Here is a 22,824-nt window from a genome sequence, read left to right on the forward strand (position 1 = left end):
TTTAGACATTATTTCTGTGTATCCTAGGTTCTCTATTGCCATCTGCAGGTCGTATATGATCTTTCAGAGTGGTGTGTCACCACCCTACAGAAAACGGTGCAAAATGTGCATCAACATAGCATATCTAAGTACATTTATTGAATAGTAATTTAAAATTAAATTACGTTAAATTTACAGAACAAGGAGCATCATCCCGTAAAGTGTTTAAACCCCAGTAGACATGCATGCTGCTGTTTCCATTTGAGGTTAAGAAAACAATGAGAAACTGACATGCATAAAAGCATTGGTATATGCGGTTTAAGGTTAAACCTCCACTTTAGACAAAGGTGACAGATTGTGTTTGTCAATGGCTGTCAAATGAACAAGTGACCAACTGGAACACATTTCTGTTTTTTCTTTAGCACTTTTTAGAGTTTAACCACACTATAGCATGTAGATTTAAAATTTTAATATATATATATATGTTCACAATAATAGTAACATAATAATTAATGTACATATTAATATATTTTATATAAAAGTTATATAAATATCTCTAATACACCAATGTATAAGTCAACAACATTAAAATAGAAAATCTGTGACTCATGCCGGACCATTTCCAAAGAACCTTTTAGTTCATTTATTGAAGAATACAAACACATTTTTAAATTTGCTTAATGCAACTAAAGTACTAGGTCTTCTTTATTGATGGCATTTTGTTTGGGTCTTGAAGCTGATATGTAACTCGTGTCTGCAGTTGATCAACATCATGAATGTGTTTTTCCAACATGTCTGTTTTTTCAACAGCAAACACTATAAGAACAAGAAAGTGAAATCAGATTCAATATTTACTGACAGTTATATATCTTTCTTAAATAGTAGAGATGCCAAATAATAGTCAAAAGACTATATAATGGGAAATTCACAATTACGACAACATCAGCTGAATATGAAGAGCATCATATGTATATACTGTATATATTTTTTGACTAAACTGCATTTCATTTGCTGTTTTAATTATTTTTTCTTAAAGAAGAGTCACTCACCGATCAGCAAAATGAGCAGAAGCCCGTTCATCAGAGCAGATATTATGATGATAATCTGCCATTGTGTCTGATTCTGATCAATATTATTCACCACGTTATGATTGTGACATTGTTATTTGAGTTGATTCTGTAAAGAAAGTGTCCACACTTTGTTACTGTCGGTTTCCACACTGCAATTTCAAAACTTAAACATATTCATCTCTCTGTGGACTGAAGCATCCAATAAATTTTCTTTTTGGCGCTTAAAAAAAAAACAAAAAAAAACAAAGTAGTTAATAATAACTGTATAGCCACGGAGTAAATGAACTCACCGGTGAAGTGCAGTCTGGTGCTGTTGCTGAGTTTTGGAGGTGTGTATGTGTTCATACAGTAATAAACTCCTAATTCATCAGCGGTCACATTATTAATAACCAGACAATGTTTAAACTGCACTGAATATTTCTTTCTGAATGTTGTATTAAAGTAATAAGGTGATGACGTGGTTGACATTGATCGTAGAATCACTGTTGGAGGATCTGGTGTTTTCAGTAAAATCCAATAAACCTCATTTTCATCAAGATCACAGTTTATGGTCACATTTGATCCCAAATCAGTGAGTTGATCTGAGACTGCAGCTCGACAACAGATTAATACATCTATAATATAAAATAAATAAATACAATAGCTTTATAATTAATCACATAAAACCACTGTGAATCCACAGCGTAAAACAATTTATGAAGTGCGTGTAAATATATTCATAATGCAATAAACTCACACAGTAAAAGCTGAAAGACCCTCATGTTGTTGCGGAGTATTAAAACACTACATCCACACACCATTTAAGATCAACTCTTTTGCAGAGCTCTGAATCAAAGATAGGAACAAAAAAGATGTTTCCCACATCAATCAGAGTAAGAGTAAGAGTCAGTGGGTGGATCTTGGTGAGTTGAGTAAAGCTACCATTCGCAGCCTCTTGTCCGTCTACAACATATGATCTTTTACTTTGGTTTGGTTTGGTCACATACATCTGTGTTAGTCTTTCTTTTGTAGTATTAAAAAAACAATCTTGCAACATTTTAACATACTTGACAAATCTCAGCATATAGTTGCAAAAAACGATAAGAATGGATCTAAATGCAACAAAACTCAAAACAAACTAGGGCAAAAACCATGAACAGAACAACTGATATAAACACACAGGGCTAAAATATCAAGGCAAAGTAATCAATGAAATGAACAACAGGTGCAACAACTCAAATAGTCAATGAAAAACCATATAACAAACATAGGAAACTGAACTAAACATGTGCAAAACCCGGCCAAATCAGAAACAAGATAAAACGATCCATTAAATGATACCGTCATTGTATATTGTCTACCAAGTATTGAGGTCTCTGCATTCACTGAATGTGTAACTATTGCTATGTATAGTGTCTTACACAATATCTATTGTATTAATTACTTGTTTTAGATGTTTCTAAGCATATACTTTAAAAGTGTGGTTTAATTCAATGTTATATTGTTTGAGCGAAATGTATTGCAAAGGAAACTTCAACTAAATAGATTTTACTCAACCTTTTACGAGAAAATTACTTTTTTTCTTTGTTTCACTTAACTTAGTTAAGAAGAGTTTACTTAATTCCATATGTGAAATTTACTTAAAAAAATATGCGAGCAAAAACTTGCCAAAGAAAAAACAAGTACATTTTACTTATTGTTTTTTCCAGTGTGGTTACCTTACAATTTTGAGTTAATTGAAACTAAACATTTGAGTTAATACAACAAAGGAGATTGGTTTAATGAATAGAAACTCAAAAATATTATGTTGTCTTAACCACATTAATTATCTAAGTTGATTTGATAAAAGATGAAAACGTTTTTTTTTACAGTGTAGCTATCTGAAACTTAACTTAATTGCTTAAAACCATTAACATCAGAATCTTTAAACCTCCAACTATAGCAATAGCACAAGCACACATACAGTAGTTAACACTTGACTGTAAAACTATATGTTGCATTTAAATAATGCAATATAGTTTTAATGTTCTTTGGCATATCCTCAGAAATAGACCAAACCACAGTACAGTCTCTACAGAAAACAAAAATCTGTTTAAATCCCAACATAAGATTAAACCCAAGATCCCATTTAACTTGTGCAAAGCATGCATGGAAAGTGAAATCTGCCGTAACTCGTTTCTCATTCGAATATCAACCGTGAACACCTAACTGAATCCTCACCTGGGAATCAGTCTGGAGCTGTCAAGTCTTCTGTCTTCCTCAGTCTTCAGATCCTCTCCTCTTCAAGCAGCCATCCTTCCAGTTACCAGTAATCTCTGCCTGCAACCAGATACGAACAGTCATTCTCCTTCCAGTTTCATTTTAAATGATCGACATTCCAGTCGCTCATCTTTTTACATCATGTGTTTGTGTTTCAACAAACTCTTCTTGGATTTGATCTTTGTCTGCATTCTTCTGTTCCATGACAGTAGTATTTGATTAAAATGAACTTGTTTTATTTAGTAAATTTGATGTAAGGTTTTGGGTCAATTAATTTTTTTTTCTTTTTTCTTACAGATGTGATTCATCAATTTAACTTATTAAATCTTGACTCATGCAAGCTAAATAAATTATTCATTAATAAGAGTGCATGTAGCCATATGCTCTGCATTTGTTGTGCTTCTTTACTGATATACATTTTCTTTGCACATCCTTGAGTTTATTTTCTTGTCTTCTGTACTTTTTTTTGGCCACCAACCAAATGAAATCTAAAGTAAAAAGAAAAGAAAAAATCCACAAACGTTCCTTTATAGACATACATTTTGCCCCATTTTAAATATCTCAAGATCATAAAACGGCGTATGTTAATGCACATAAAATCAGATATTTCCCACTGTTTTCTGTATAGAGATGAGCCACTCCTGCGGAGAGAAGCAGAAGCTCTGAATGATACAAATCAAAAAGCCTTTCCCTGCAAATATTCAAAAAGATTATATCAATTAGTTACAGAAGCAGTACGATCTGTAATTAAAAAGGAACGGCATAATTGCTCTTATTACATACTTTTATATGCACATCTATGTTCATCTATCACACAATAAGTGCATTGAGATTGGGTTCAGCTCTGACTTCACAAAGACTGTAGCGTGAATGTTCATTTTACGATTTCTTTTCACTTTTTATTTGGCCATATAGGCCTGGTTATGTAAAAGTGTTGCATGGCTACGAGAAAGTGCCACCTCAAAATGTACTCTCTCTTTCTCTCTCTCTTTCTCTCTCTCTTTCTCTCTGATGCACACATTTCAGTAGGCCTATCTTCGTGTGCTATGTGTTACAGACCCCTGGCCTAGATTCATGTGAAACTGCTTTGACATTTGCAGACTAACTGCAGTCTTACCATTCACAGCAATAGAAACTTTCAAGTGCGAAGGCGCTTTTCATGTTACAACACAATTGTCTAATGCTCTGGATATTAAATGGGTTGATCAAGATATTCAGACAAAGAGCCAGTGTTTAGCAGACGTACTGCAGCGCTGTTGTTTCCATTTGAGGTTTAGACAATTGTGAGAACTGAGATACATGAACACACAAAGGTATTGGGAAAACACTGCACTCAGTTCATGATAAACAAGCCTGACTATAGACAAAGGTGAGAGACTCTGTTTGTCATTGGCTGTTCAGTGACCAAACCAGTGGAACATATTTCTGGTTTTGGTTCAGCACTTCTGTTGGGTTTAACCACATGGTTGAGCCGTTGAATGTAAAACCATTTATATAATAAGTATATTATCATTTTAAAAAATAAGAAAGGTTGACAAAACTTGCATTATGTATTTTATTTAATACTCTTTCACATAACCAATATTTACATTATATTCCACAAGGCAAAATAATAATTGAATTTACACCAATGATCCGGTGGACTTTGCAAACTCTTGATTTCAAAAAACAAGATATCAACATTTGTTTAATAATACAGCCTATATAATTTATATTAATTATATACTTAAATATAGTAAACCATTTGCAACAACTTTACTGAAAATAAAAAAGTTACCAGTATACAAAAACCAATACGTGCAAAAGTGTGCAGTGTTCATTCATGTCACAAGGCTCAAGAACGTGACCTGCTTTCACCCTGTTTTTGTCATAAGTACGCTAACTATGGAAAACATACAGAGAGACAGAGAAAAAACCCAGATGAATAAATACTCATGAATGCGTCTCTCTTATCTCTCCGAGAACTTGAAGTGCTGAAAACATTTTCTTGTCTACATTTGTCTCGACTACATTAGAACTATTTTTGCTATTTAAGTAAAAATTTCAGTAATACTTATAATTATAATAATTGTATTAATATTCTAAAGAATGCATGAAACCTCACCCAAATGAACATGAACATGTTTGAGTAAACAACAAAGAACTATAGATTTCCAAAGTACCACTTAGAATTAATGCACACACTGTTTTAAGTTGTAAAACAGCAACTGCAATAACAAGAACAACACAAACTTTTATTTTTAGATATAGATCAGTCATACTCGTGTGTTCATGACTTCGGCAGCTTTATTGCAGCATATGTGCTGTTGATTTGGCTGGAGTGAATATTTCTACGCAGTTTGGAAAAATCCACCTCAGCGTACTGAAAGAGCAAAGAGGAAAACAGTATTACATTTACACTTATTCATTTAGCAGACGCTTTTATCCAAAGCGACTTACAAATGAGAACAAATTCTTCTTGGATTTAATCTTTGTCTGCATTCTTCTGTTCCATGACAGTATTTGATTAAAATAAACTTGTTTTAAGGTCAAGTAAATTTGATGTAAGGTTTTGGCTCAATGACAAATGTTTTTCCTTTTCTTTTTTCTCACAGATGTGACTCATCAATTAAATTTATTAAATCTTGACTTGAATGTTGTATTAAAGTAGGTGACGTGGTAGACATTGATCGCTGAACCAAAATGAATTTCATAATCTAAATAATAAGTTTGTTGAAATACAGTGAGTCAGCAAGAATTCTCAATAATTATCAAGACAGAAATAAATTTTGGTTCTAAATTTGAGTTCACCTGCAACTGGTCCTGATGCTCTTCTATAACTCGCTTCTGCTGTAGATCAGTGTTGAGTTGTGATTCTTCTGCTGACCTTCTGTTTCCAACAATAAAAACTTTGAATAGTCCTAAAAATAGAACAGAGAAATCAGATTCAATATTTACCAAAGGTTGTATTTTTCTTTCTTAAAATTTAAAAGTCATATTTTAATACACAAAACTGCCAAATTCATTGATGAACAGTCAAAATAAACAATTCTAAACAAAGAACTTTTACACAATAACTAAATCGCACCTGCCAGTGGAAAGGAGAATCATATTGATATTTTTATATTTAATTTTCTAAACTAAAGAACAGTCTCTCACCAATCAGCACAATGAGCAGAAGCCCGTTCATCAGTCCAGATATGATGATAATAATAATCTGCCATTGTGTCTGATTCTGATCAATATTATTCACCACTTTCTGATTGTGACACTCAGTTATTTGAGTTGATTCTGTAAAGAAAGTGTTCATAATTACAGTAACAGTCTGGAGCACGTTTCAACATCTAGCTTATAATATATTCATATCTGTGTGGAGCAACCAATGAAAATAAATAATTATGTTGGTTATGTGTAAAAAAAAACTGAAGTAGTGAATAAATAAGTAAATAACTGCACTAATCATCATTCTGATCAATAGAGGAGTAAATGAACTCACCGGTGAAGTGCAGTCTGGTGCTGTTGCTGAGTTTTGGAGGTGTGCGTGTGTTCATACAGTAATAAACTCCTAATTCATCAGCGGTTACATTATTAATAACCAGACAATGTTTAAACTGCACTGAATATTTCTGTCTGAATGTTTCATTCGTGTAAAAAGGTGATGACGTTGTTGACATTGACCGTAGAATCACTGTTGGAGGATCTGGTGTTTTCAGTAAAATCCAATAAACCTCATTTTCATCAAGATCACAGTTTATGGTCACATTTGATCCCGAATCAGTGAGTTGATCTGATACTGCAGCATGACAACAGATTAATACATCTATAAGATAAAAAAAAATGCAATAGCATTATAATTAAGATCACTTAAACCTATAACAAAACAATTAATGACAAAACATATGCAAATATATTCATAAAAACTCACAGAGCTGAAGCTGAATGATCTTCATGTTGTCGAGAATAAAACACTTCAATTTGATTCTGTTTCCCTCCACACAACATTAAGATGAATCTACTGCAGATCTGAAGAAAAGACAGGAAGACAAAAACCTTCCACATCAAGAAGAGGAAGTCAAAAACTCTGACCACAACATCTAATGCTCCATCATCACTTCTCAAAATGATTTTGATCTTTAATAACCACTGTTTTCATAAGACCTTTGATATTGTTAATCATATTAAAGTGAGATGTTTGTGTTTGATTAAACTGAGTGACTGCAGAGAAACATCGACTAAATCTCCTGAGTCACTGAAAACTTCAGGGTTGATTCTGTGGAGTGAACAAACTCACAGTTACTGAGCTGAGAAGACCAAACTAATCCAACACGGTGGGTCACGCTTCATAACCGTTCTCTGTCAACTCGGGGTTTGATCTTGTGTGTATGATTAATCTTAAGTGTGTGCGCATGAAAGTGTGACATTTTACAGTGACAGGGTTGCCAACTCTCACGCATCTGGCGTGACACTCACGCATTCAGCCTCAATCTCACGGTCTCACGTTCAACAATGAAATCTCACGCTAAATAAGACATTCTTCTGTGCTGTATTTGTTTTCACTCATGTGCACTAATTTCCGAATTACTATAAGCAAGTTCAGGCTCTTAACTACTGAATTGGACCACTGCATTTTGTCACGCAGCGAAAAATCGCGGACAAAGAGGACACTGACACCGACAGACTAGACAGAGAAGGTTACTTTTGATATGGAACAAATTCTCAGCTGTCAGATTCTGTCAATATTTCCAACGTTTTGGCGCATTTAAATGTGACAGATCGCTGTAGCGCGTCAGTTCAAACGGCACGTGATACAGTAGCCTACAACCCCCCCGCCAACAAATCTCATAACCCCCACCCCCGTCAACAAATCTCACTCCAAGCAAAACTCAAAAGTTGACAACTCTGCAGTGAACAGCCAATCACATGAAACACAGAGAGAGTCAGTCAGTAACAGTTGCCATCCAGTGGTGAGACCACAAATCTCCAGCGGGTGGATATTGTGGAGAACTATCATTACAGCCTCTAGAGGGCAGCAGAGAACCTCAGGATCTACTTTAAATAATGACGTAAATAATAATACTGTCATGTTTAATAGGTTATTTCCAATTTAATTGAATTAAAACTACTTTAATAAATTAAAATTAAATCCATAAAATCGTCCCATGATGGTCAGAAAACAAACCAAGCTCCCGAGATCAGAATGTCACGTGTGCTGGGCCTCATAATAAATTGCTTTCTCACTTCCTATTAAAAAAAGTCAATTTACCTGACTTTTTCTTCAATGGTTCAATAATATTTGACTAGAAACGAACTAGACAAAATAATACACACAATACAAATGTTCTGCTTTTGCAGGTAAGATATTTGCATGAATTGCACACACACACACACACACACACACACACACACACACACACACACACACACACACACACACACACACACACACACACACACACACATATATATATATATATATATATATAGAGAGAGAGAGAGAGAGAGAGAGAGAGAGAGAGAGAGAGAGAGAGAGAGATTACATTATAAATGAGTCTATAAATAATTAAATAACAAAAGCACATAGCCTGGTGTGCCAAACAGTTCAATTAGGCCTAAATTAGATCAAACTAGCAAACACATGCAATCAAACCTATATGCATAGGCCTACATATTTTTTTCAGCCTATCTGTCTACAATTTGAAATGCAAAGTAGTCCATGCTGTTTGTTACGCTTCTCTTTCTTTCAGTTCCCTGAGGGCGTCACTGCACTCTTGTCCTGTGAGATAACTATTTGTGTGTGCATTGTATTCATATTTGTTCATTTTCAGAGGATGTTCGTATGTGTTCAAATAAAAGCTGCTGCTAAACTAACTGACTTACAGCACATCGGAATGAAAAGCGAGAGGAGCAGATCTTTCTGGATTGAGATATGAAGAAAAAAAGAACACAAAAAACAATACATGTAAGTTCTTATGTCAGCCTTTATTTATTTTCTTTCTTCCTTGAGTGCTGTTTTCAGCTGCATCTGTAAATGTGAATAAACAAGAAACATTTGAAAGGCACATTCATGGAAAACTTTCTTTCTTGTTTTCTCAGATGAGTCTACGAAGCTTCCCTCTCACACTCAAGTCATCATGTCGACGCCATTGTCTTTTTTTTGTGATGCTGGTTGACCAAGGAGGCAATTAATTTGGTTTTAGCCACATTTTAGAAGTGACATACATAATATAGCTACAATATGGTTAATGTGTTGGACATGTGCTGGATGGGTAAACACTTTTCATGTATTTGGATATTTGACGAAACAACTTTCCAGCCTGTAAAAAAGTCATTTCAGGGCTGCGCTTCATGAGGCACACACACGCAAGGTCTCTCTCTCTCTCTCTCTCTCTCTCTCTCTCTCTCTCTCTCTCTCTCTCTCTCTCTCTCTCTCGTGCGCGCGCTACGGAGCACACAGTGTATTATGTCTCGCGAGCTCTTGCTCGCTCGCTCTGATTCCGGGAGATTTGAACTAATTTGCGGGGGCATCAGGGAACTTCCGGGAGACTTGGGATGTCTGGCATTTTAATGCGGAAGTTTTGCGATAACTTACTTTCAGTTTAAAAAGTAGCACATGACCATAATTTAATAAATATCTATAGCCTACGCTATATATTTGAATCTAATATTGAAATATGGTGATCACCAGGTAGGATGATTTTGAATGAAACGCTGTTTGGACAAAGACGTGTATATTAGGTTCAAGTTTTTAGCCCATGACAGCACTGAAGCGCTGGTGTTTGCTTTTGGTCTGGTTTGTCTGCTTTGGCCATCAACTGTTTTTTATTTTTATTAACAAGCATTTAACGTAATGAATACATTAAATATGGCTTGGTTTATTAACGATAAAGAGGTTATCTGCAGTAAATAGCTACTAACATTTTAATTTAGCCAATAAGCATAGTGTTAGCATTTTGTATTAGCCTACCTTTCTCAGTGCATGTGCACTGTTATAGTTTTAGTTTATATATTTTGATTTGCCTAGCATTACACTGCATTTAAGGTTTCCCAGAAAGGTAAGATGTGTGAAGAGCCAACTTAAGATCAACTGCTAAACTGTAATAATTTAGAGATTTTAACCTGTGCACGATGATGATGCCACATCCAATATATTATTAAGGGAAATAATTTGAATATTTGCAAAATTGATGGATTTGAACAGTTTAGTTGAATAACGATGGTCAAATGACTGAATGCATTCAAAGAGAGATTCATCTTAAGCACACTATGAGTTAGGCTATAGGCCTATGTTTTATATATATTTTTTATCAATAATAGCAACAGACTATGAATTATTTTTTTAATTGACCTATACATAAGTGATGATGATAATTAGTGAAAAAGTTAAATTTAAATAAAAACTACATGGATTATAATGCATATTGATTAAATTCACCATGGAACCAAAATTGAAAGTTCTTATTTCTGTATGGAATATTACAGTATTTATTATAAATGAATCATCCATGCACATCATTATTTTAAAATTCATGTGTCCTGGTGTGAGGGCAGAAGAAACTGTCTCTCACATAAGTTTGACCAGTAGCAAACCACAACCACCCACAATTAATTCCCTGTGGACAAAATCTCATATACAGTACGTCATAATAAGAAAGAAAAGACTTTTGTTGCAACTTCCGTTTCGTGCAAACTTTAAATGAAGACATTCTGCCCCAGTTGTGATGGGGCATCTTACATAAGTTAAGTTCACTTCAAAATAAAAACAATATATATATATATGTATATATATACACACACACACATATATATATATATATATATATATATATATATATATATACACACACACACATATATATATATATATATATATATATATATTTTATTTTTAATTTTTTACAAAATCTACATGAAAAACTGTGTCCACAAATGGCATGGCCTGGTTCACAAAGTCAAATTCACAGATCACTGTTACCCAATGACCCAACAAATGTTCAGATAGAATAAATCTTACAAATATTGATGTTCTGATTAATAAGAGAATAACCATTCAATGATTGTGTTGAGATGACATTGAGTGCCTTCTATTTTTTGTCTTGCACCTGATTTTCATTAATTTGGGTGTGTGAGCTTTCTATGAATGTTTAAAAGTTGCTAGCAAAATGCTCTTCTGGTTGAGGTTAAGGAAATCGTTTTTTTGTGTTTCTACAGTTTCAGCTTCATCTGTGTGTTTGCAGTGCTGATTAACAAAGGTGAGCATGAAACAAACACTTAAACTGCAAAACGGTAGACTGTGTGTTTCCACTTAATGTTTGTATCATTTCAGTTTCTCTTCGGGAAACAGTAGAGGCTGTTACTGGTGGTTCTGTTCTCCTGCCGTGTTCTTCCACTAAAGATTTTAAACTTCAAGACATTAATGTACACTGGAGACACAATGGCAGCAAGATTGTGTGTGATATAATTAAAGGCCTTCATTCAGAGACACAGGACCCAAACTACAAGAACAGAGTAGAAAGTTTCCCACAGGAGTATGAGAGAGGAAACTACTCCATCAAACTCACAGATCTCACACACACTGATGCAGGAGAGTTCAGCTGCCTCATCTCACACTCATCTGAGCTTCAGACTGTACAGCTGATCATCAACGGTGTGTGAAACTTGTTAATTAATGCATGATTAGAAAGTTGATGTTCACTAGTGATGCTGCTGTATATAAATTATAGTCGGATCTGTTGTCTTTATCACAGTGCAGTCATGTTGTTTTTTCTTTACTTTTTTTTGTTGCAGAATCACCAGCAGAAAAAGGAAATGGATTAATTGATCAAGGAAACCAAAGTGAAAAAACAGGACCAGATGTGGTGACATCATCGCCTTTGCTCTGGGTTTACATTGTATTACCTTTAGTATTATTAGTGCTTATAGCTGGTTTAATCATATATCTCTTCAGAAAAAAAAAATCACACTGCCATATTCTCTTCTGAACAACAATAACCAGATATAGAAAGTCAGGTCTAAAAGCTTTTCTGATATTTTGCTCAAGATAAAATGAATGAGACTGTCAGTATGTTTCTGCCTGAACAAATCTGCACCACAAGTGTTCTTTCATCATGTTGTGTTTGCCAGTATTAAATGCATTTTAGGAAGGAGCAATAAAGAAAATTGTGGGGAAAGGAGGAACAACGCACATTAACATTGTTGATACAAAAAATGAAATTTATTAACACAGGGAAGCAAACAGAACTTCAGGAGGGGAATCTGCTTAAACTATGTTTAAATGTTTATTTCAGTGTTCATACTTTCAGTGTTCACAAGAGCCTTGTGCTTTCTGTATGTGGATGATCTCTTTATGTATAAGAGACAAAAATCTGTAGATGAAATTTGCAAATGTCGGTGTTCAATTCATTTGCATTGATTTGAATATAAGTAACACGATTTTCACTAAAAGTAAACGTTTTCTCATAAATGAGAAGAATGTTACCATCAGAACAATCAGAATTTGTTTTCCAGATTAAACAGCAGAAAATGAATCAGTTGAACAAGATGTTTCAGGACAAGGTGGTGATATCATGGCATTGGCTTATATTGTCTGTATTATTTGATCATAATTGTCCTTGTAAAAAGAATTCAAGCTGCCTTATTCTCTTCTGTCATGAAAGAACAAAACGTGACTGGCAGATTTAAAAGTTTCACCTTTCACTTTTCTGACAAATTGTTTCAGATTTCATTGGTTCTTTGTTTTGAGCTGTTAAGTTCTATTGGCATCACATTATTCTTATACAGAATGTACAACAGAAAAGGATCTTGAAACACAAACAGGAAGATTGTTTGCTAAAAGAGTGTTGATATATTAATATGTTGCTGCTTGAACATTTCTATTCTTTCATGGTGTTGTGCTTTCCAATAATAAAATTATTTTGTATTTTCTTAATGTATTTTCATGTTTATGTTAAAATATGCACTGCTCATCATTCACGTATTTATATCACATCATTTAATTTCTTTCTTTCTTTCTGTGTACATACAGTGTGCACAAGATAAAACAGATAAACGTGTTGCTCATGTTGAGATCTGACTGATGTCAGAATAACACAACTACACTAAACACACTCCACAAATGGTGTCTTTGTCTTTCACCTTTAACACATTTGCATCGTGTGCACGACTCCGCAGACTGTTCATTTACATGTTTCCCAACACCAGTTTAACCTTGTTTAATAAATATCTATATACAGTTTTTAAGACTTTTATGCACCTTTACTTATTAATCACACTGGAAAAGTTTTTTGAGACCAGTTACTATTGAAGAACTACAGCAGTTTTCTTGCATCAAACACAAGGTATCTAAAAACACATCAACGTGAAAATTCACATCAGGCATGGTTTTGTGTATTTTATGATGTAGAACAAAAATTGAAAGTCTCTTCACGTAATGTTAACCTTATTTTATTCACAAATAGTGAATACAAATTCTAAAATCCAACAGGAAATTCCTGATGGAACCATGAATGGCTCAAATTCAAATTCTCTTCCGGGATTTATGAAAACAATGCAAATATTAAAGACGAATGCGTTGTTTAACTAAAGTCGCAAATGTGGTCTTGTATTCATGGTTTCTGCACACAAATGTGGGTGTTACTGGACATTCTGCATTCATATCATGCTTTTTAAGTGACAGTAAACTAAAGTCAAGACTGGGATTGACAGCAGGAATGTGGAAGACACAACAGAAAAACAAGTTCACAGGTTAAATAGATCAGATATCTATATTTTTTTAAACCTTTTTTCTCTCTGTGTGTGTGTACTGTTATCAATATTTTGTTCATTTTCAGAGGGAAAATCACTCACTTGTCTGGTCTGAAAACTGTCCTCCTGCGTCTCTTCTCATGACATGACAATGCAGGTATTGTTGTAGAAAAAAAATTGTGTTTTTATTGATTTATTTCTTCTTTTCAGGAGAGAGTAAGAGCTGTTTTTTCTATCAGCATTTACTGATGCTGTTAAAAACAGGCAACATCTGAAAGGGAATTTTCTCTTCAGCTCATGATTGTGGGTGTCACTGGAAACATACAGTATGTTTTTACAGTATCAATGAACTAAAGTCAAGCCATGATGATGTACTAAGATTCAAAGACAGCAATATATAAGACATCATTCACTTGAGAATCATTCACTTATTCACTTGAGAATCAGGATCCAGAACGCAGTGTTTTCCAGGAGTTTACGAAAGGACGCTTCAATCTCATACTCATGTAAGTTAATAATGAAATGTAAACATTATTCAATACATTTTTGTTCATGATTATTTATACAGTGCTTTTATAATTGACATTCATTAAATTTAAAAAAGGTGTGAAAAAGAATGCAACCTCACGTATGACTGATGTGAGCAAATTTTATGTCTTCCCTGCTGAGCTAAAAGTTTTTTAATTTGTATTTGATATGTTGTCTTATTGAAATTGAGAACATTATTTTGTTACTCACCATTCATCAACATTAAGTTAGTCAACTGGCAGTTTTCTTGTTTTGTTTATTTATTAGGCTGTAGGGTGAATAGGGTGTATTTTTAGGACCTGTTTGTGAGGTAGCTTTTGTGAAGGTTGAAATGAAATTGAGACTTCCACACAATGCCAATGCCGCTTATAGCTTATTTTAGGATTTATCACTGTTTAATTTTAGCCTATTAATAAATCAACATTTTTTGAAGTATTTACTGTGTCAACTCTCACTCATACGTGCTTACTCTTTACACGGCTTTATAGGTTTTAAGAAATAGGAGTTGTGTGGAAAAGATGGGTAGTGTTAATGATAGTGGGCCAGTCTGGGTCAATGCCAGGCCCGATGTTTTTGTCCCAGTCCATTCCTGGATGTTCCTCATCAGTAGAATTCCCTAAATCATGACAGATGTATGCTGATTAAATGATCCATCTTTATTTTACTGATAATAGCATATCTTTGAATATCATGAAGTTTGTGCTGTTTTATTGATGAACTATAAAGTACAGACATAACAAACAGATTGTTGTCGATACAATGACTTGCAGCAGAAACAATGTAATGGTGAAGATTCAAAAGGTCAAAAGACAAAGAACAAACATTCAAAGCATGTGTCAGTCAACTTCAACCTCTCCCCGATACTCAGGATTTTTGAATATAGTTGAGAACGATTAAGACATATCATATCTGGTGCGCATGTCTGATCATTTCACGTGGTTGCTTTCGTCAGATGCTTCAAGCCGGATATAGCATATTGACATATACGCAATTCTTTTATATGTTTTGAAGCTATTGTTTCATCGTAATTTCTGAAATATTTAACATATTTTAATACAGTATACTTGAACAATATTAGGGCATCATGATTGTGAGGTATGTTCTGAATGAAACGCTGTTTGAAGAAACACGGCGATGTTAGCTTGTTGCTAGCATTAACAGGAGGCCTTTTTTGTTTTGTTTGAAATGCTTCCACTCAATTATCCAATATAAACAATGTGTTTAAAATGTATGGAATTATTCAATAATAAATAAATTACAGTAATTATTTTTTAAATGATAAAGACCAAATGACCTCATTTTAACAATTTACTTGATTTTCTAAAGAGATCTGAAGGAATTACTTTGAGGCTTTGCTCATTGAGCAACCTACAGGAAAAAATATATTTTTTCTGTTTCTGCAGTTCCTGCTTCATCGGTGTGTTTGCAGTGCTGATAAATAAAGGTGAGAGCAAAACAAACCAAATTTAAAAGATATATTCATGCCACAGACTGTGTGTTTACAGTTAAAGTTTCTGTTGTTTCAGTGTGTCTGCAGGAACCAGTAGAGGCTGTTATTGGTGGTTCTGTTCTCCTGCCGTGTTCTTCAACTGAACATGATCTTAAACTTCAAGACATTAATGTACATTGGAGAGACAATAATGACACAATTGTGTATAGTATAATTAAGGGTAAAGAGTCGGTAGCAGGACAGAATCCACAGTACAAGAACCGAGCTGAAACATTCCCACAGGAGTATCAGAGAGGAAACTTCTCCCTCAAACTCAACAATCTTCAATACACTGATGCAGGAAAATACATCTGCTACAACACACACTCATCAGAACTTCAGACTGTACAGCTGATCCTCAACGGTGTGTAAAACTGGCCTATTAATACATCATTACATAGTTGGCATTCGCTAGTAATGTTCCAGTATAATTATAGATGGATCTGTTGTCTTTATCACAGTGTAGTAATGTTGTTTTTTCTTTACTTTTTTTTGTTGCAGAATCACCAGCAGAAAAAGGAAATGGATTAATTGATCAAGGAAACCAAAGTGAAAAAACAGGACCAGATGTGGTGACATCATCGCCTTTGCTCTGGGTTTACATTGTATTACCTTTAGTATTATTAGTGCTTATAGCTGGTTTAATCATATATCTCTTCAGAAAAAAAATTCACACTGCCTTATTCTCTTCTGAACAACAGCAAACAGAGACAGAAATGAAAAGTCAGGTCTAAAAGCTTCAATTTTTACTTTCGCAATTTTTTTTAAAACATTGAGTTCAATTGTTACAGCTGTCATTGGTTCATTATGGTGTAAAAGTCCCTGGTTTTGTGCTGGTATATTCTTGCCTTTTACACTGCATTGCTGAGATGTTGGAGCCTTTTTGGCTAAAGAAAAAGTGAGTCTGTCAGTATGTTTCTGCCTGAATAAATCTGCACCACAAGTGTTCCACAAGTAGTAAATGCCTTTTGTATTCTTTATGCATTATTTTATGTTTCTTAAAATTTTATTTACTAAATCTGATTAATTCCTGTTATTACATCATTGAAAGGTTCATTTCAGTGTTCATACATTCAGTCTGCACAAAACAAAACGCTTAGCTCCAGCACTGTAATATCTGTCCATAAAACCAGTGTTGGAGCTTCATGAGAATGTATTTCAGTTTTCCCAGGTACTTTCAGAGTGGCAAAGAGTCTTGTGTTTCATTTTATAATATCTTTATGTACAAGACACAATAAATGTGTGGATGAAATTTGCAAATGTTGGTGTTCAGATAACTTGCATGTTATAAGTTATAAGATTTTCACTAAAAGGAACTGTTTTCTTATAAATGAGCCAAACAAACCCCATTATGGCCACATATATTGCTTACATTGTCAGTCAATCACAGTCTACCTCATTCTTGGTACTGAATACACTGTCTAATATTAGCATATTAATTTTTGAATATTTTAATAAAGTGGCAAAAAGTCATAAACAAAAATCTGAAAATACGTCAATTTTTTTTTTACATTTTTTTTGCGCAGCATTTGTTGTTTACAGTTCAAATTCAAAATTTGGTGTTCAACTTTGCGTTTTAAAAATACAACAACCGTTAATTTTTCGTTTTTCAATTACGGGTTAAAAAAAGAAAAACGAATGAACGCAAAAGTACACTTTCAGTACAGTTCAAAAGTTACTCCCGCTCGTCATCGGTAGCTGTCACAGTTGCTAGGCGACAAGAACAATCATCCATCGTTTTTTTAATAAAAATACTGTCGTCACCGGTGCGCAATGACTTATGGGGTAGTTGGATTTTTTTATATATAAAACAAGCCAAACACACCTACATACATTTGGATGCTGCATTAAACAAATTCTTAAAGGGAAAAGAATTGTTAGATTAAAATACCTCAGTGAATCAGTCTGGTTCATGATGATTATAAAACCATCAACCATTAACCATCATCAGCTGATCTCATTTCACTTTAGCTTTCTTTGCTGCTCCAAATGTGTTTAACAAACACACTGTCACAGCAGCAAAAAAAGACAATAGATATAATAAGAGTTAAGAGCCCAACTAATGGAATCATTGATCACTGTTATGGTGACTTCAAATGGAAAACATAGAGTTAAACCCCTGTTAATTCTCAATAAAACATTTGTAGACGCCTGACAGAAATAAAGTCATTCTGGTTAGTGATAAGTATTTGTTAAAAATAAGCTAGCCTCTCTCGTTTATATTCTTTTGCATCTATTTATTACAAATGAGTTAGGCTAACTGATTTACATTCTGTTGAATGGATGTACTCAGATTGAGGTGGGGCTACATATATTTATTGGATGGAAATCCTGCCCACAACTTAATTGAGTTCATCCAATGAATATTTTTTTTGAGTGGAGCTATTAATAATTTTTTAGTTAAACCAATTAAATATATTTACACATATGATCTTAAATAGATTTATTTAAATAAAGCAAATTAGATTTAAATGTGTCACCTCTAAGAAGGGCTTGAATCATTTTTTTGAGTGCACCTGAGAGAGTTTATTTTGTGAAAATGACCAGCTGACTGTATGTAATCTCTCATATTACACAGTGAAATGTACCAATTAAATCAACACATTTAAAAGAAAAAGTAGTGTCTAGTGAATTGGTCTGTAAATAGCTCATTCATTTATCAATTCTGTTCATCCACTGGTAAAACTGAAAAGTTTTGGGAACATTTTTCTTCTTCCAAAGTCTCATTAGATCTGATAGATCCAACAGAATAAAGAACAACTAAAAGTGAGACATTCAAGACCCAGCACGTTTTAACTGCCTGAAAGCCAACAGCATTTCATTATTTCAATAAAGAGATATATTTTTTAAAAAATAAAAATGTATTAAACTAATACAATAAGATGTTTGAGCGCTTTTGAAATGTTCATCTGCAATGACCCATGTGACTCATTCTGTTTGGGTAAAATATTAAAACTTTAGTAAAAGTGGAAAATAGAAATGCTGGACTTTATTGCAATTAGCTTTCATTAGAATTCAGGACGTCCATTGCCAGATGTGTTACAGTTATTTTCAATTAGGCTAATGGTCCTGTTTCGAATGCTGTGACTTCCAGGAATGTTTCTTTTTTTAGTTGAAATGGTCCGTGGCTGTTAGATGTTAGCATACAATTTTAATGTTGTATTCTTTTTCCACAGGATGTATTAATATTTCATGATCTTTCACTTTCTATTTAGAAGAAAAGTACAATCTTAAGTTTCATATCTCTTACAGCCTCTGCACTGATGTATAGATGCCTCTTTTGATTCCATCATCAAACCTTTATCCATACCATCATTCACAAACCTAGACAATATTAGTGCAGTAGAAATGGTTAAAGTCATTCAACTAAATTAAAAATAATTTGAAAGTGGTAAAATAGTATGTCATACATGATTAATCTCAGTACCTGTGAGTTCAGATGACTGGATTTTCATTAAGTTGAGTTCCTCTTTTCCAACTTCACCTCTTACAACATCTACATATTCTTGGACATCATCAATGTTTTTTCCACCATCTTCTCTGTGCATTTTCTGAGTTGTGCCACTTTTTATTTTTTTTGTTTACACTTTTCGACTGTTTTGTTGTTGTCAAGATGCCAAGAAACTAGTAGTTGTTTCTCTCCTGGAGTGTTCCTGTTTTGTTCCTCATCTGTGTTTGTGTGGTCAGTATTTATTCAGAAAGGAACTATTTGTGGAAACGTTTCAAATATTAATGCATAAGGAACTTCAAAGATGGTCACTATAAATATGTGTTTCAACAATCCGTATTGTGTTTATTTAAATGAGGTTCAATGGATATGCTAATTTTAATTGTGTTATGATGGGTGGTGTGGGAAAATGTGTTAGCTATGAAATTTTATATTAATTTCATAGCTAGCACATTATTTATGTCAAGTAACATACAATATTTGGCTAAATTAAATATGGACTGGAAGGCGTGATTTTTTTTCCCAAACCACTTCAGCGGAAATCCCGCCCTGCAGCCGATTTCATTGGTTTAGGTTACAGTGACGGGTAGGTTTAGGGATCAGTGTTTGGTGTAGGCAATCAGTACAGTGATTGACATGACCAATGAAAACTTTTAAATCGGCTGCAGGGCGGGATTTCCGCTGAAGTGGTTTGGGAAAAAAAATCACGTGACTGGAAGAGGTTGTTTATGTAATATTTACCTTTTTTGTTTTTACACATCATATAATTTAACCTCAACTTCTTCCCCCCCTACTTGGTAAATACTTAGTATACTTTCAAACTGTTTTAGGGGAACAATCTTTGGTATGGGAGAGAATAGGGAAATAAGTGATCTCCATATTTGAGATAAAAACAATTAAATCTATACACAAATACATTGAAAGCATAAAAAGTTAATAATGGTAAAAACTTTCAAAGACCGACAGTTTTAATGTGAAATTCTTTTAAAAAAGTAAGTTGAAATCTGATTTTTAAATACAAAAAAACCCATGTTCCACATCTGCCCATTGCATTTAAACAGGGATGGCGTCTCTGGTTCTACAGGGCCACTCCTAAAAAAATAACTTTTATGTATTTTTTGACATAAACCTGCAGTTCCCTTTCAAAAGCTACACTCAATGCTGCACGGACAGCGCTATAGGAAAAAAAAAAACATTTTAGTTTGAACGGTTGTGAACACGTGTGGCAAATACTCCAAGAATTTGGCTTAACTGACCTCTGAAGATGATGCAAATTTTCAAATATAAATTCTGCCACAAAACAGGAAGTTCCTGGGGTTTGCTTTCAGGGGTTGAAGCTTACCAATATCGGGTTCTTCAATTCGGCCAAGGCTTGTTACCCCTTGGCTCCGTTGTGAATCCAGGGCATCCGCATTTTAAACTACATGGATAACTGGCTGATTTTGGCCAAGTCTCAAGAGCTTCCGCTTCAACAGCGGATGTCGTCCTCGCTCATCTTCTGTATCTGGGGTTGAGAATCAAAAGCGTTCTCTCTCCGGCCTGGAGAACTGTTTATTTAGGGGTTGTATGGGACTTCGTCACCATGCGGACAAAGCTGTCTCAATGCACTGGTCACGTCCATCTTAAACACCATGAGCGATATTAGGCTTTTACGATTTTATTAGATTTTATAGTTTGGATGTTCATGTTACTCCAGGCTCACATGTCCTTGAGTCGACATCCCAAGCTCATGTCTGAGGCCTTTCTCATGTCTGTGCGCACACACTACAAAAACACTACAGATTAAAAAAAATCTGAGGGGGATCCAGACAATTCCAGTGCGGCAGCGTTGGTATTTCTCGTTCCCATAGCGCTGTTCGCGCAGCATTGAGTGTAGCTTTTGAAAGGGTAGGTCTCAGGTTACTTGACTTTAACCCTGTTCCCTGAAAAAGCGGGAACAAGATGCTACGCTTCATTGCCGCACTGGGCGTTCAGGACGTGCTCAGACAAAATTAGCAGATGATCGCACCTGTCACACGTCTATTTATAGCCTCTGACGTGCACATTCCGAGGACGTCATCATCATAGGTTATTTAAGCCAAAATCTTGGCGTGTTTGCCACACGTGTTCACAACCGGTCAAACAAATATGCTTTCCCCAGAGCGCTATTCGGGCAGCATCTCGTTCTCACTTTTTCAGGGAACAGGGTTACAGTCAAATAACCTGAAATGACTTAATTTTGACTTGACTTAATTCAAAATTCTCTTCTCACAGATACATTTAAAAATATCATTGCATGGATAATCATCCCATCCTGATCCATGAGTTAGGGCACAGTTCTCGCTTGTTTTTCCTCCAGGCTCTGCACCTGCCCAGAACCTGCATCAACAGATCAACATCTGTGTGATATGATACTGACTGTGAGAATCATTTATTAGATAATCAGTTCAGTCATTTCTCACCCAGAGGTCAGTGTGCTGCCATCAACCCATTTCCATCTGCCCTCCAATTCACTGTCAGTCAGACCAATCCACACTTGACCAACACCAGCAGATATTTTCCAAAAAGCAAAATCCTGAGAAAATGAAACCATAACACATTTAGGTCTTAAAGATTATTACCCATTTTCTTCCTATAAACTATCCAGTTAGAGTTTTCTCACTTGTTCTTCTCTGTTGTTTATGATGATCAGATCTGCTCCTCTCACTGTACAGTCTCTTCTGCTCTCAGTCCAGCTCTTCTTCTCAGAGGAAAGGAAGTAAAGATTGGATTTATAGTAAATCCATCCATCTGTAAACACAACCAGTTTAAGTTTAAGCACGTTATTCCCATCAACCTGAATTTCTCACCTAAATAAATAGTAAATTATCCTGTAAAAAAACAAAACAAAAAACGACACTTGGTTGTTAAGTTTCAATATACGTCACGTTTACCGCTTTCTCCAAGATTTTTTGACATTTCATTTTTCTCCTGCTTTAACTGTACGTTTAGTCGAGTTAAGTTGGTAATCGTGGTTAGCAGCTGGATTCTCTCTTCTGTGGTATTGTTGGTTAGTTGTCTCTCTTGAGCGAACATGACGCCCAGCACTATGACTGCAGTCAGCAGAAGAACACACAGCAGCACCAAACACATTAGAGCCGCTCTGGAGCTTCTGATCATCATACAAGCACTTCCTGAACACCAGATACATGATGTTATTCTCTTTATTTAGCCATAAACAAAGAACACATCAACTGAAAGCATGAAAACAGTGAATTTTTTTTATCTCAGTACTTGCGTTGAGTCTATGATCTCTTCCAATCTTACCTTTTATAATGTCACAATTTTCGTAGTCATCAGTGGTTTGTCCATCTTCGCTGTTCATTTTGCAGGTT

The 22,824-nt window shown here is 34.6% G+C and overlaps 3 protein-coding genes across 5 annotated transcripts; 1 reads left to right on the plus strand and 2 right to left on the minus strand.

The window, feature by feature from the left end:
- Nucleotides 1-4,822: 4,822 nt before the first annotated feature.
- On the minus strand, nt 4,823-7,291 carry LOC143735616 (uncharacterized). Its single transcript, XM_077225776.1, has 5 exons — nt 7,192-7,291; nt 6,763-7,086; nt 6,426-6,557; nt 6,078-6,187; nt 4,823-5,649 (listed from the first exon to the last, which is right to left on the minus strand). The coding sequence occupies exons 1-5, from the start codon at nt 7,214-7,216 to the stop codon at nt 5,557-5,559; spliced, it is 684 nt and encodes a 227-aa protein (XP_077081891.1). The 5' UTR covers nt 7,217-7,291; the 3' UTR covers nt 4,823-5,556.
- A 1,818-nt stretch (nt 7,292-9,109) lies between these two features.
- Nucleotides 9,110-13,191, plus strand: LOC143736143 (sodium channel regulatory subunit beta-4-like). Of its 3 annotated transcripts, none has more exons than XR_013203360.1 (5): nt 9,110-9,225; nt 9,360-9,456; nt 11,475-11,515; nt 11,590-11,910; nt 12,051-13,191. XR_013203360.1 is itself a non-coding variant. In XM_077226765.1 (4 exons), exons 1-4 carry the CDS (start codon nt 9,938-9,940, stop codon nt 12,242-12,244), a joined length of 570 nt encoding a protein of 189 aa, XP_077082880.1. In that variant the 5' UTR covers nt 9,772-9,937; the 3' UTR covers nt 12,245-13,191. The 3 variants fall into 3 exon arrangements, 1 of the variants encoding a protein (XP_077082880.1); XR_013203361.1 differs by having other exon boundaries at nt 9,111-9,225; nt 9,360-9,444; XM_077226765.1 differs by lacking the exons at nt 9,110-9,225; nt 9,360-9,456 and adding an exon at nt 9,772-9,951.
- Nucleotides 13,192-20,388: 7,197 nt separating this feature from the next.
- On the minus strand, nt 20,389-22,568 carry LOC143735618 (C-type lectin domain family 4 member M-like). Its single transcript, XM_077225777.1, has 4 exons — nt 22,384-22,568; nt 22,113-22,240; nt 21,913-22,025; nt 20,389-21,829 (listed from the first exon to the last, which is right to left on the minus strand). Exons 1-4 carry the CDS (start codon nt 22,523-22,525, stop codon nt 21,700-21,702), a joined length of 513 nt encoding a protein of 170 aa, XP_077081892.1. The 5' UTR covers nt 22,526-22,568; the 3' UTR covers nt 20,389-21,699.
- Nucleotides 22,569-22,824: the final 256 nt, after the last annotated feature.

This window comes from Siphateles boraxobius, unplaced genomic scaffold, assembly GCF_051911475.1.
Source record: "Siphateles boraxobius isolate OS27281-9 unplaced genomic scaffold, OSU_SipBor_1 13, whole genome shotgun sequence".
NCBI classification, from domain to species: Eukaryota; Metazoa; Chordata; class Actinopteri; order Cypriniformes; family Leuciscidae; genus Siphateles; species Siphateles boraxobius.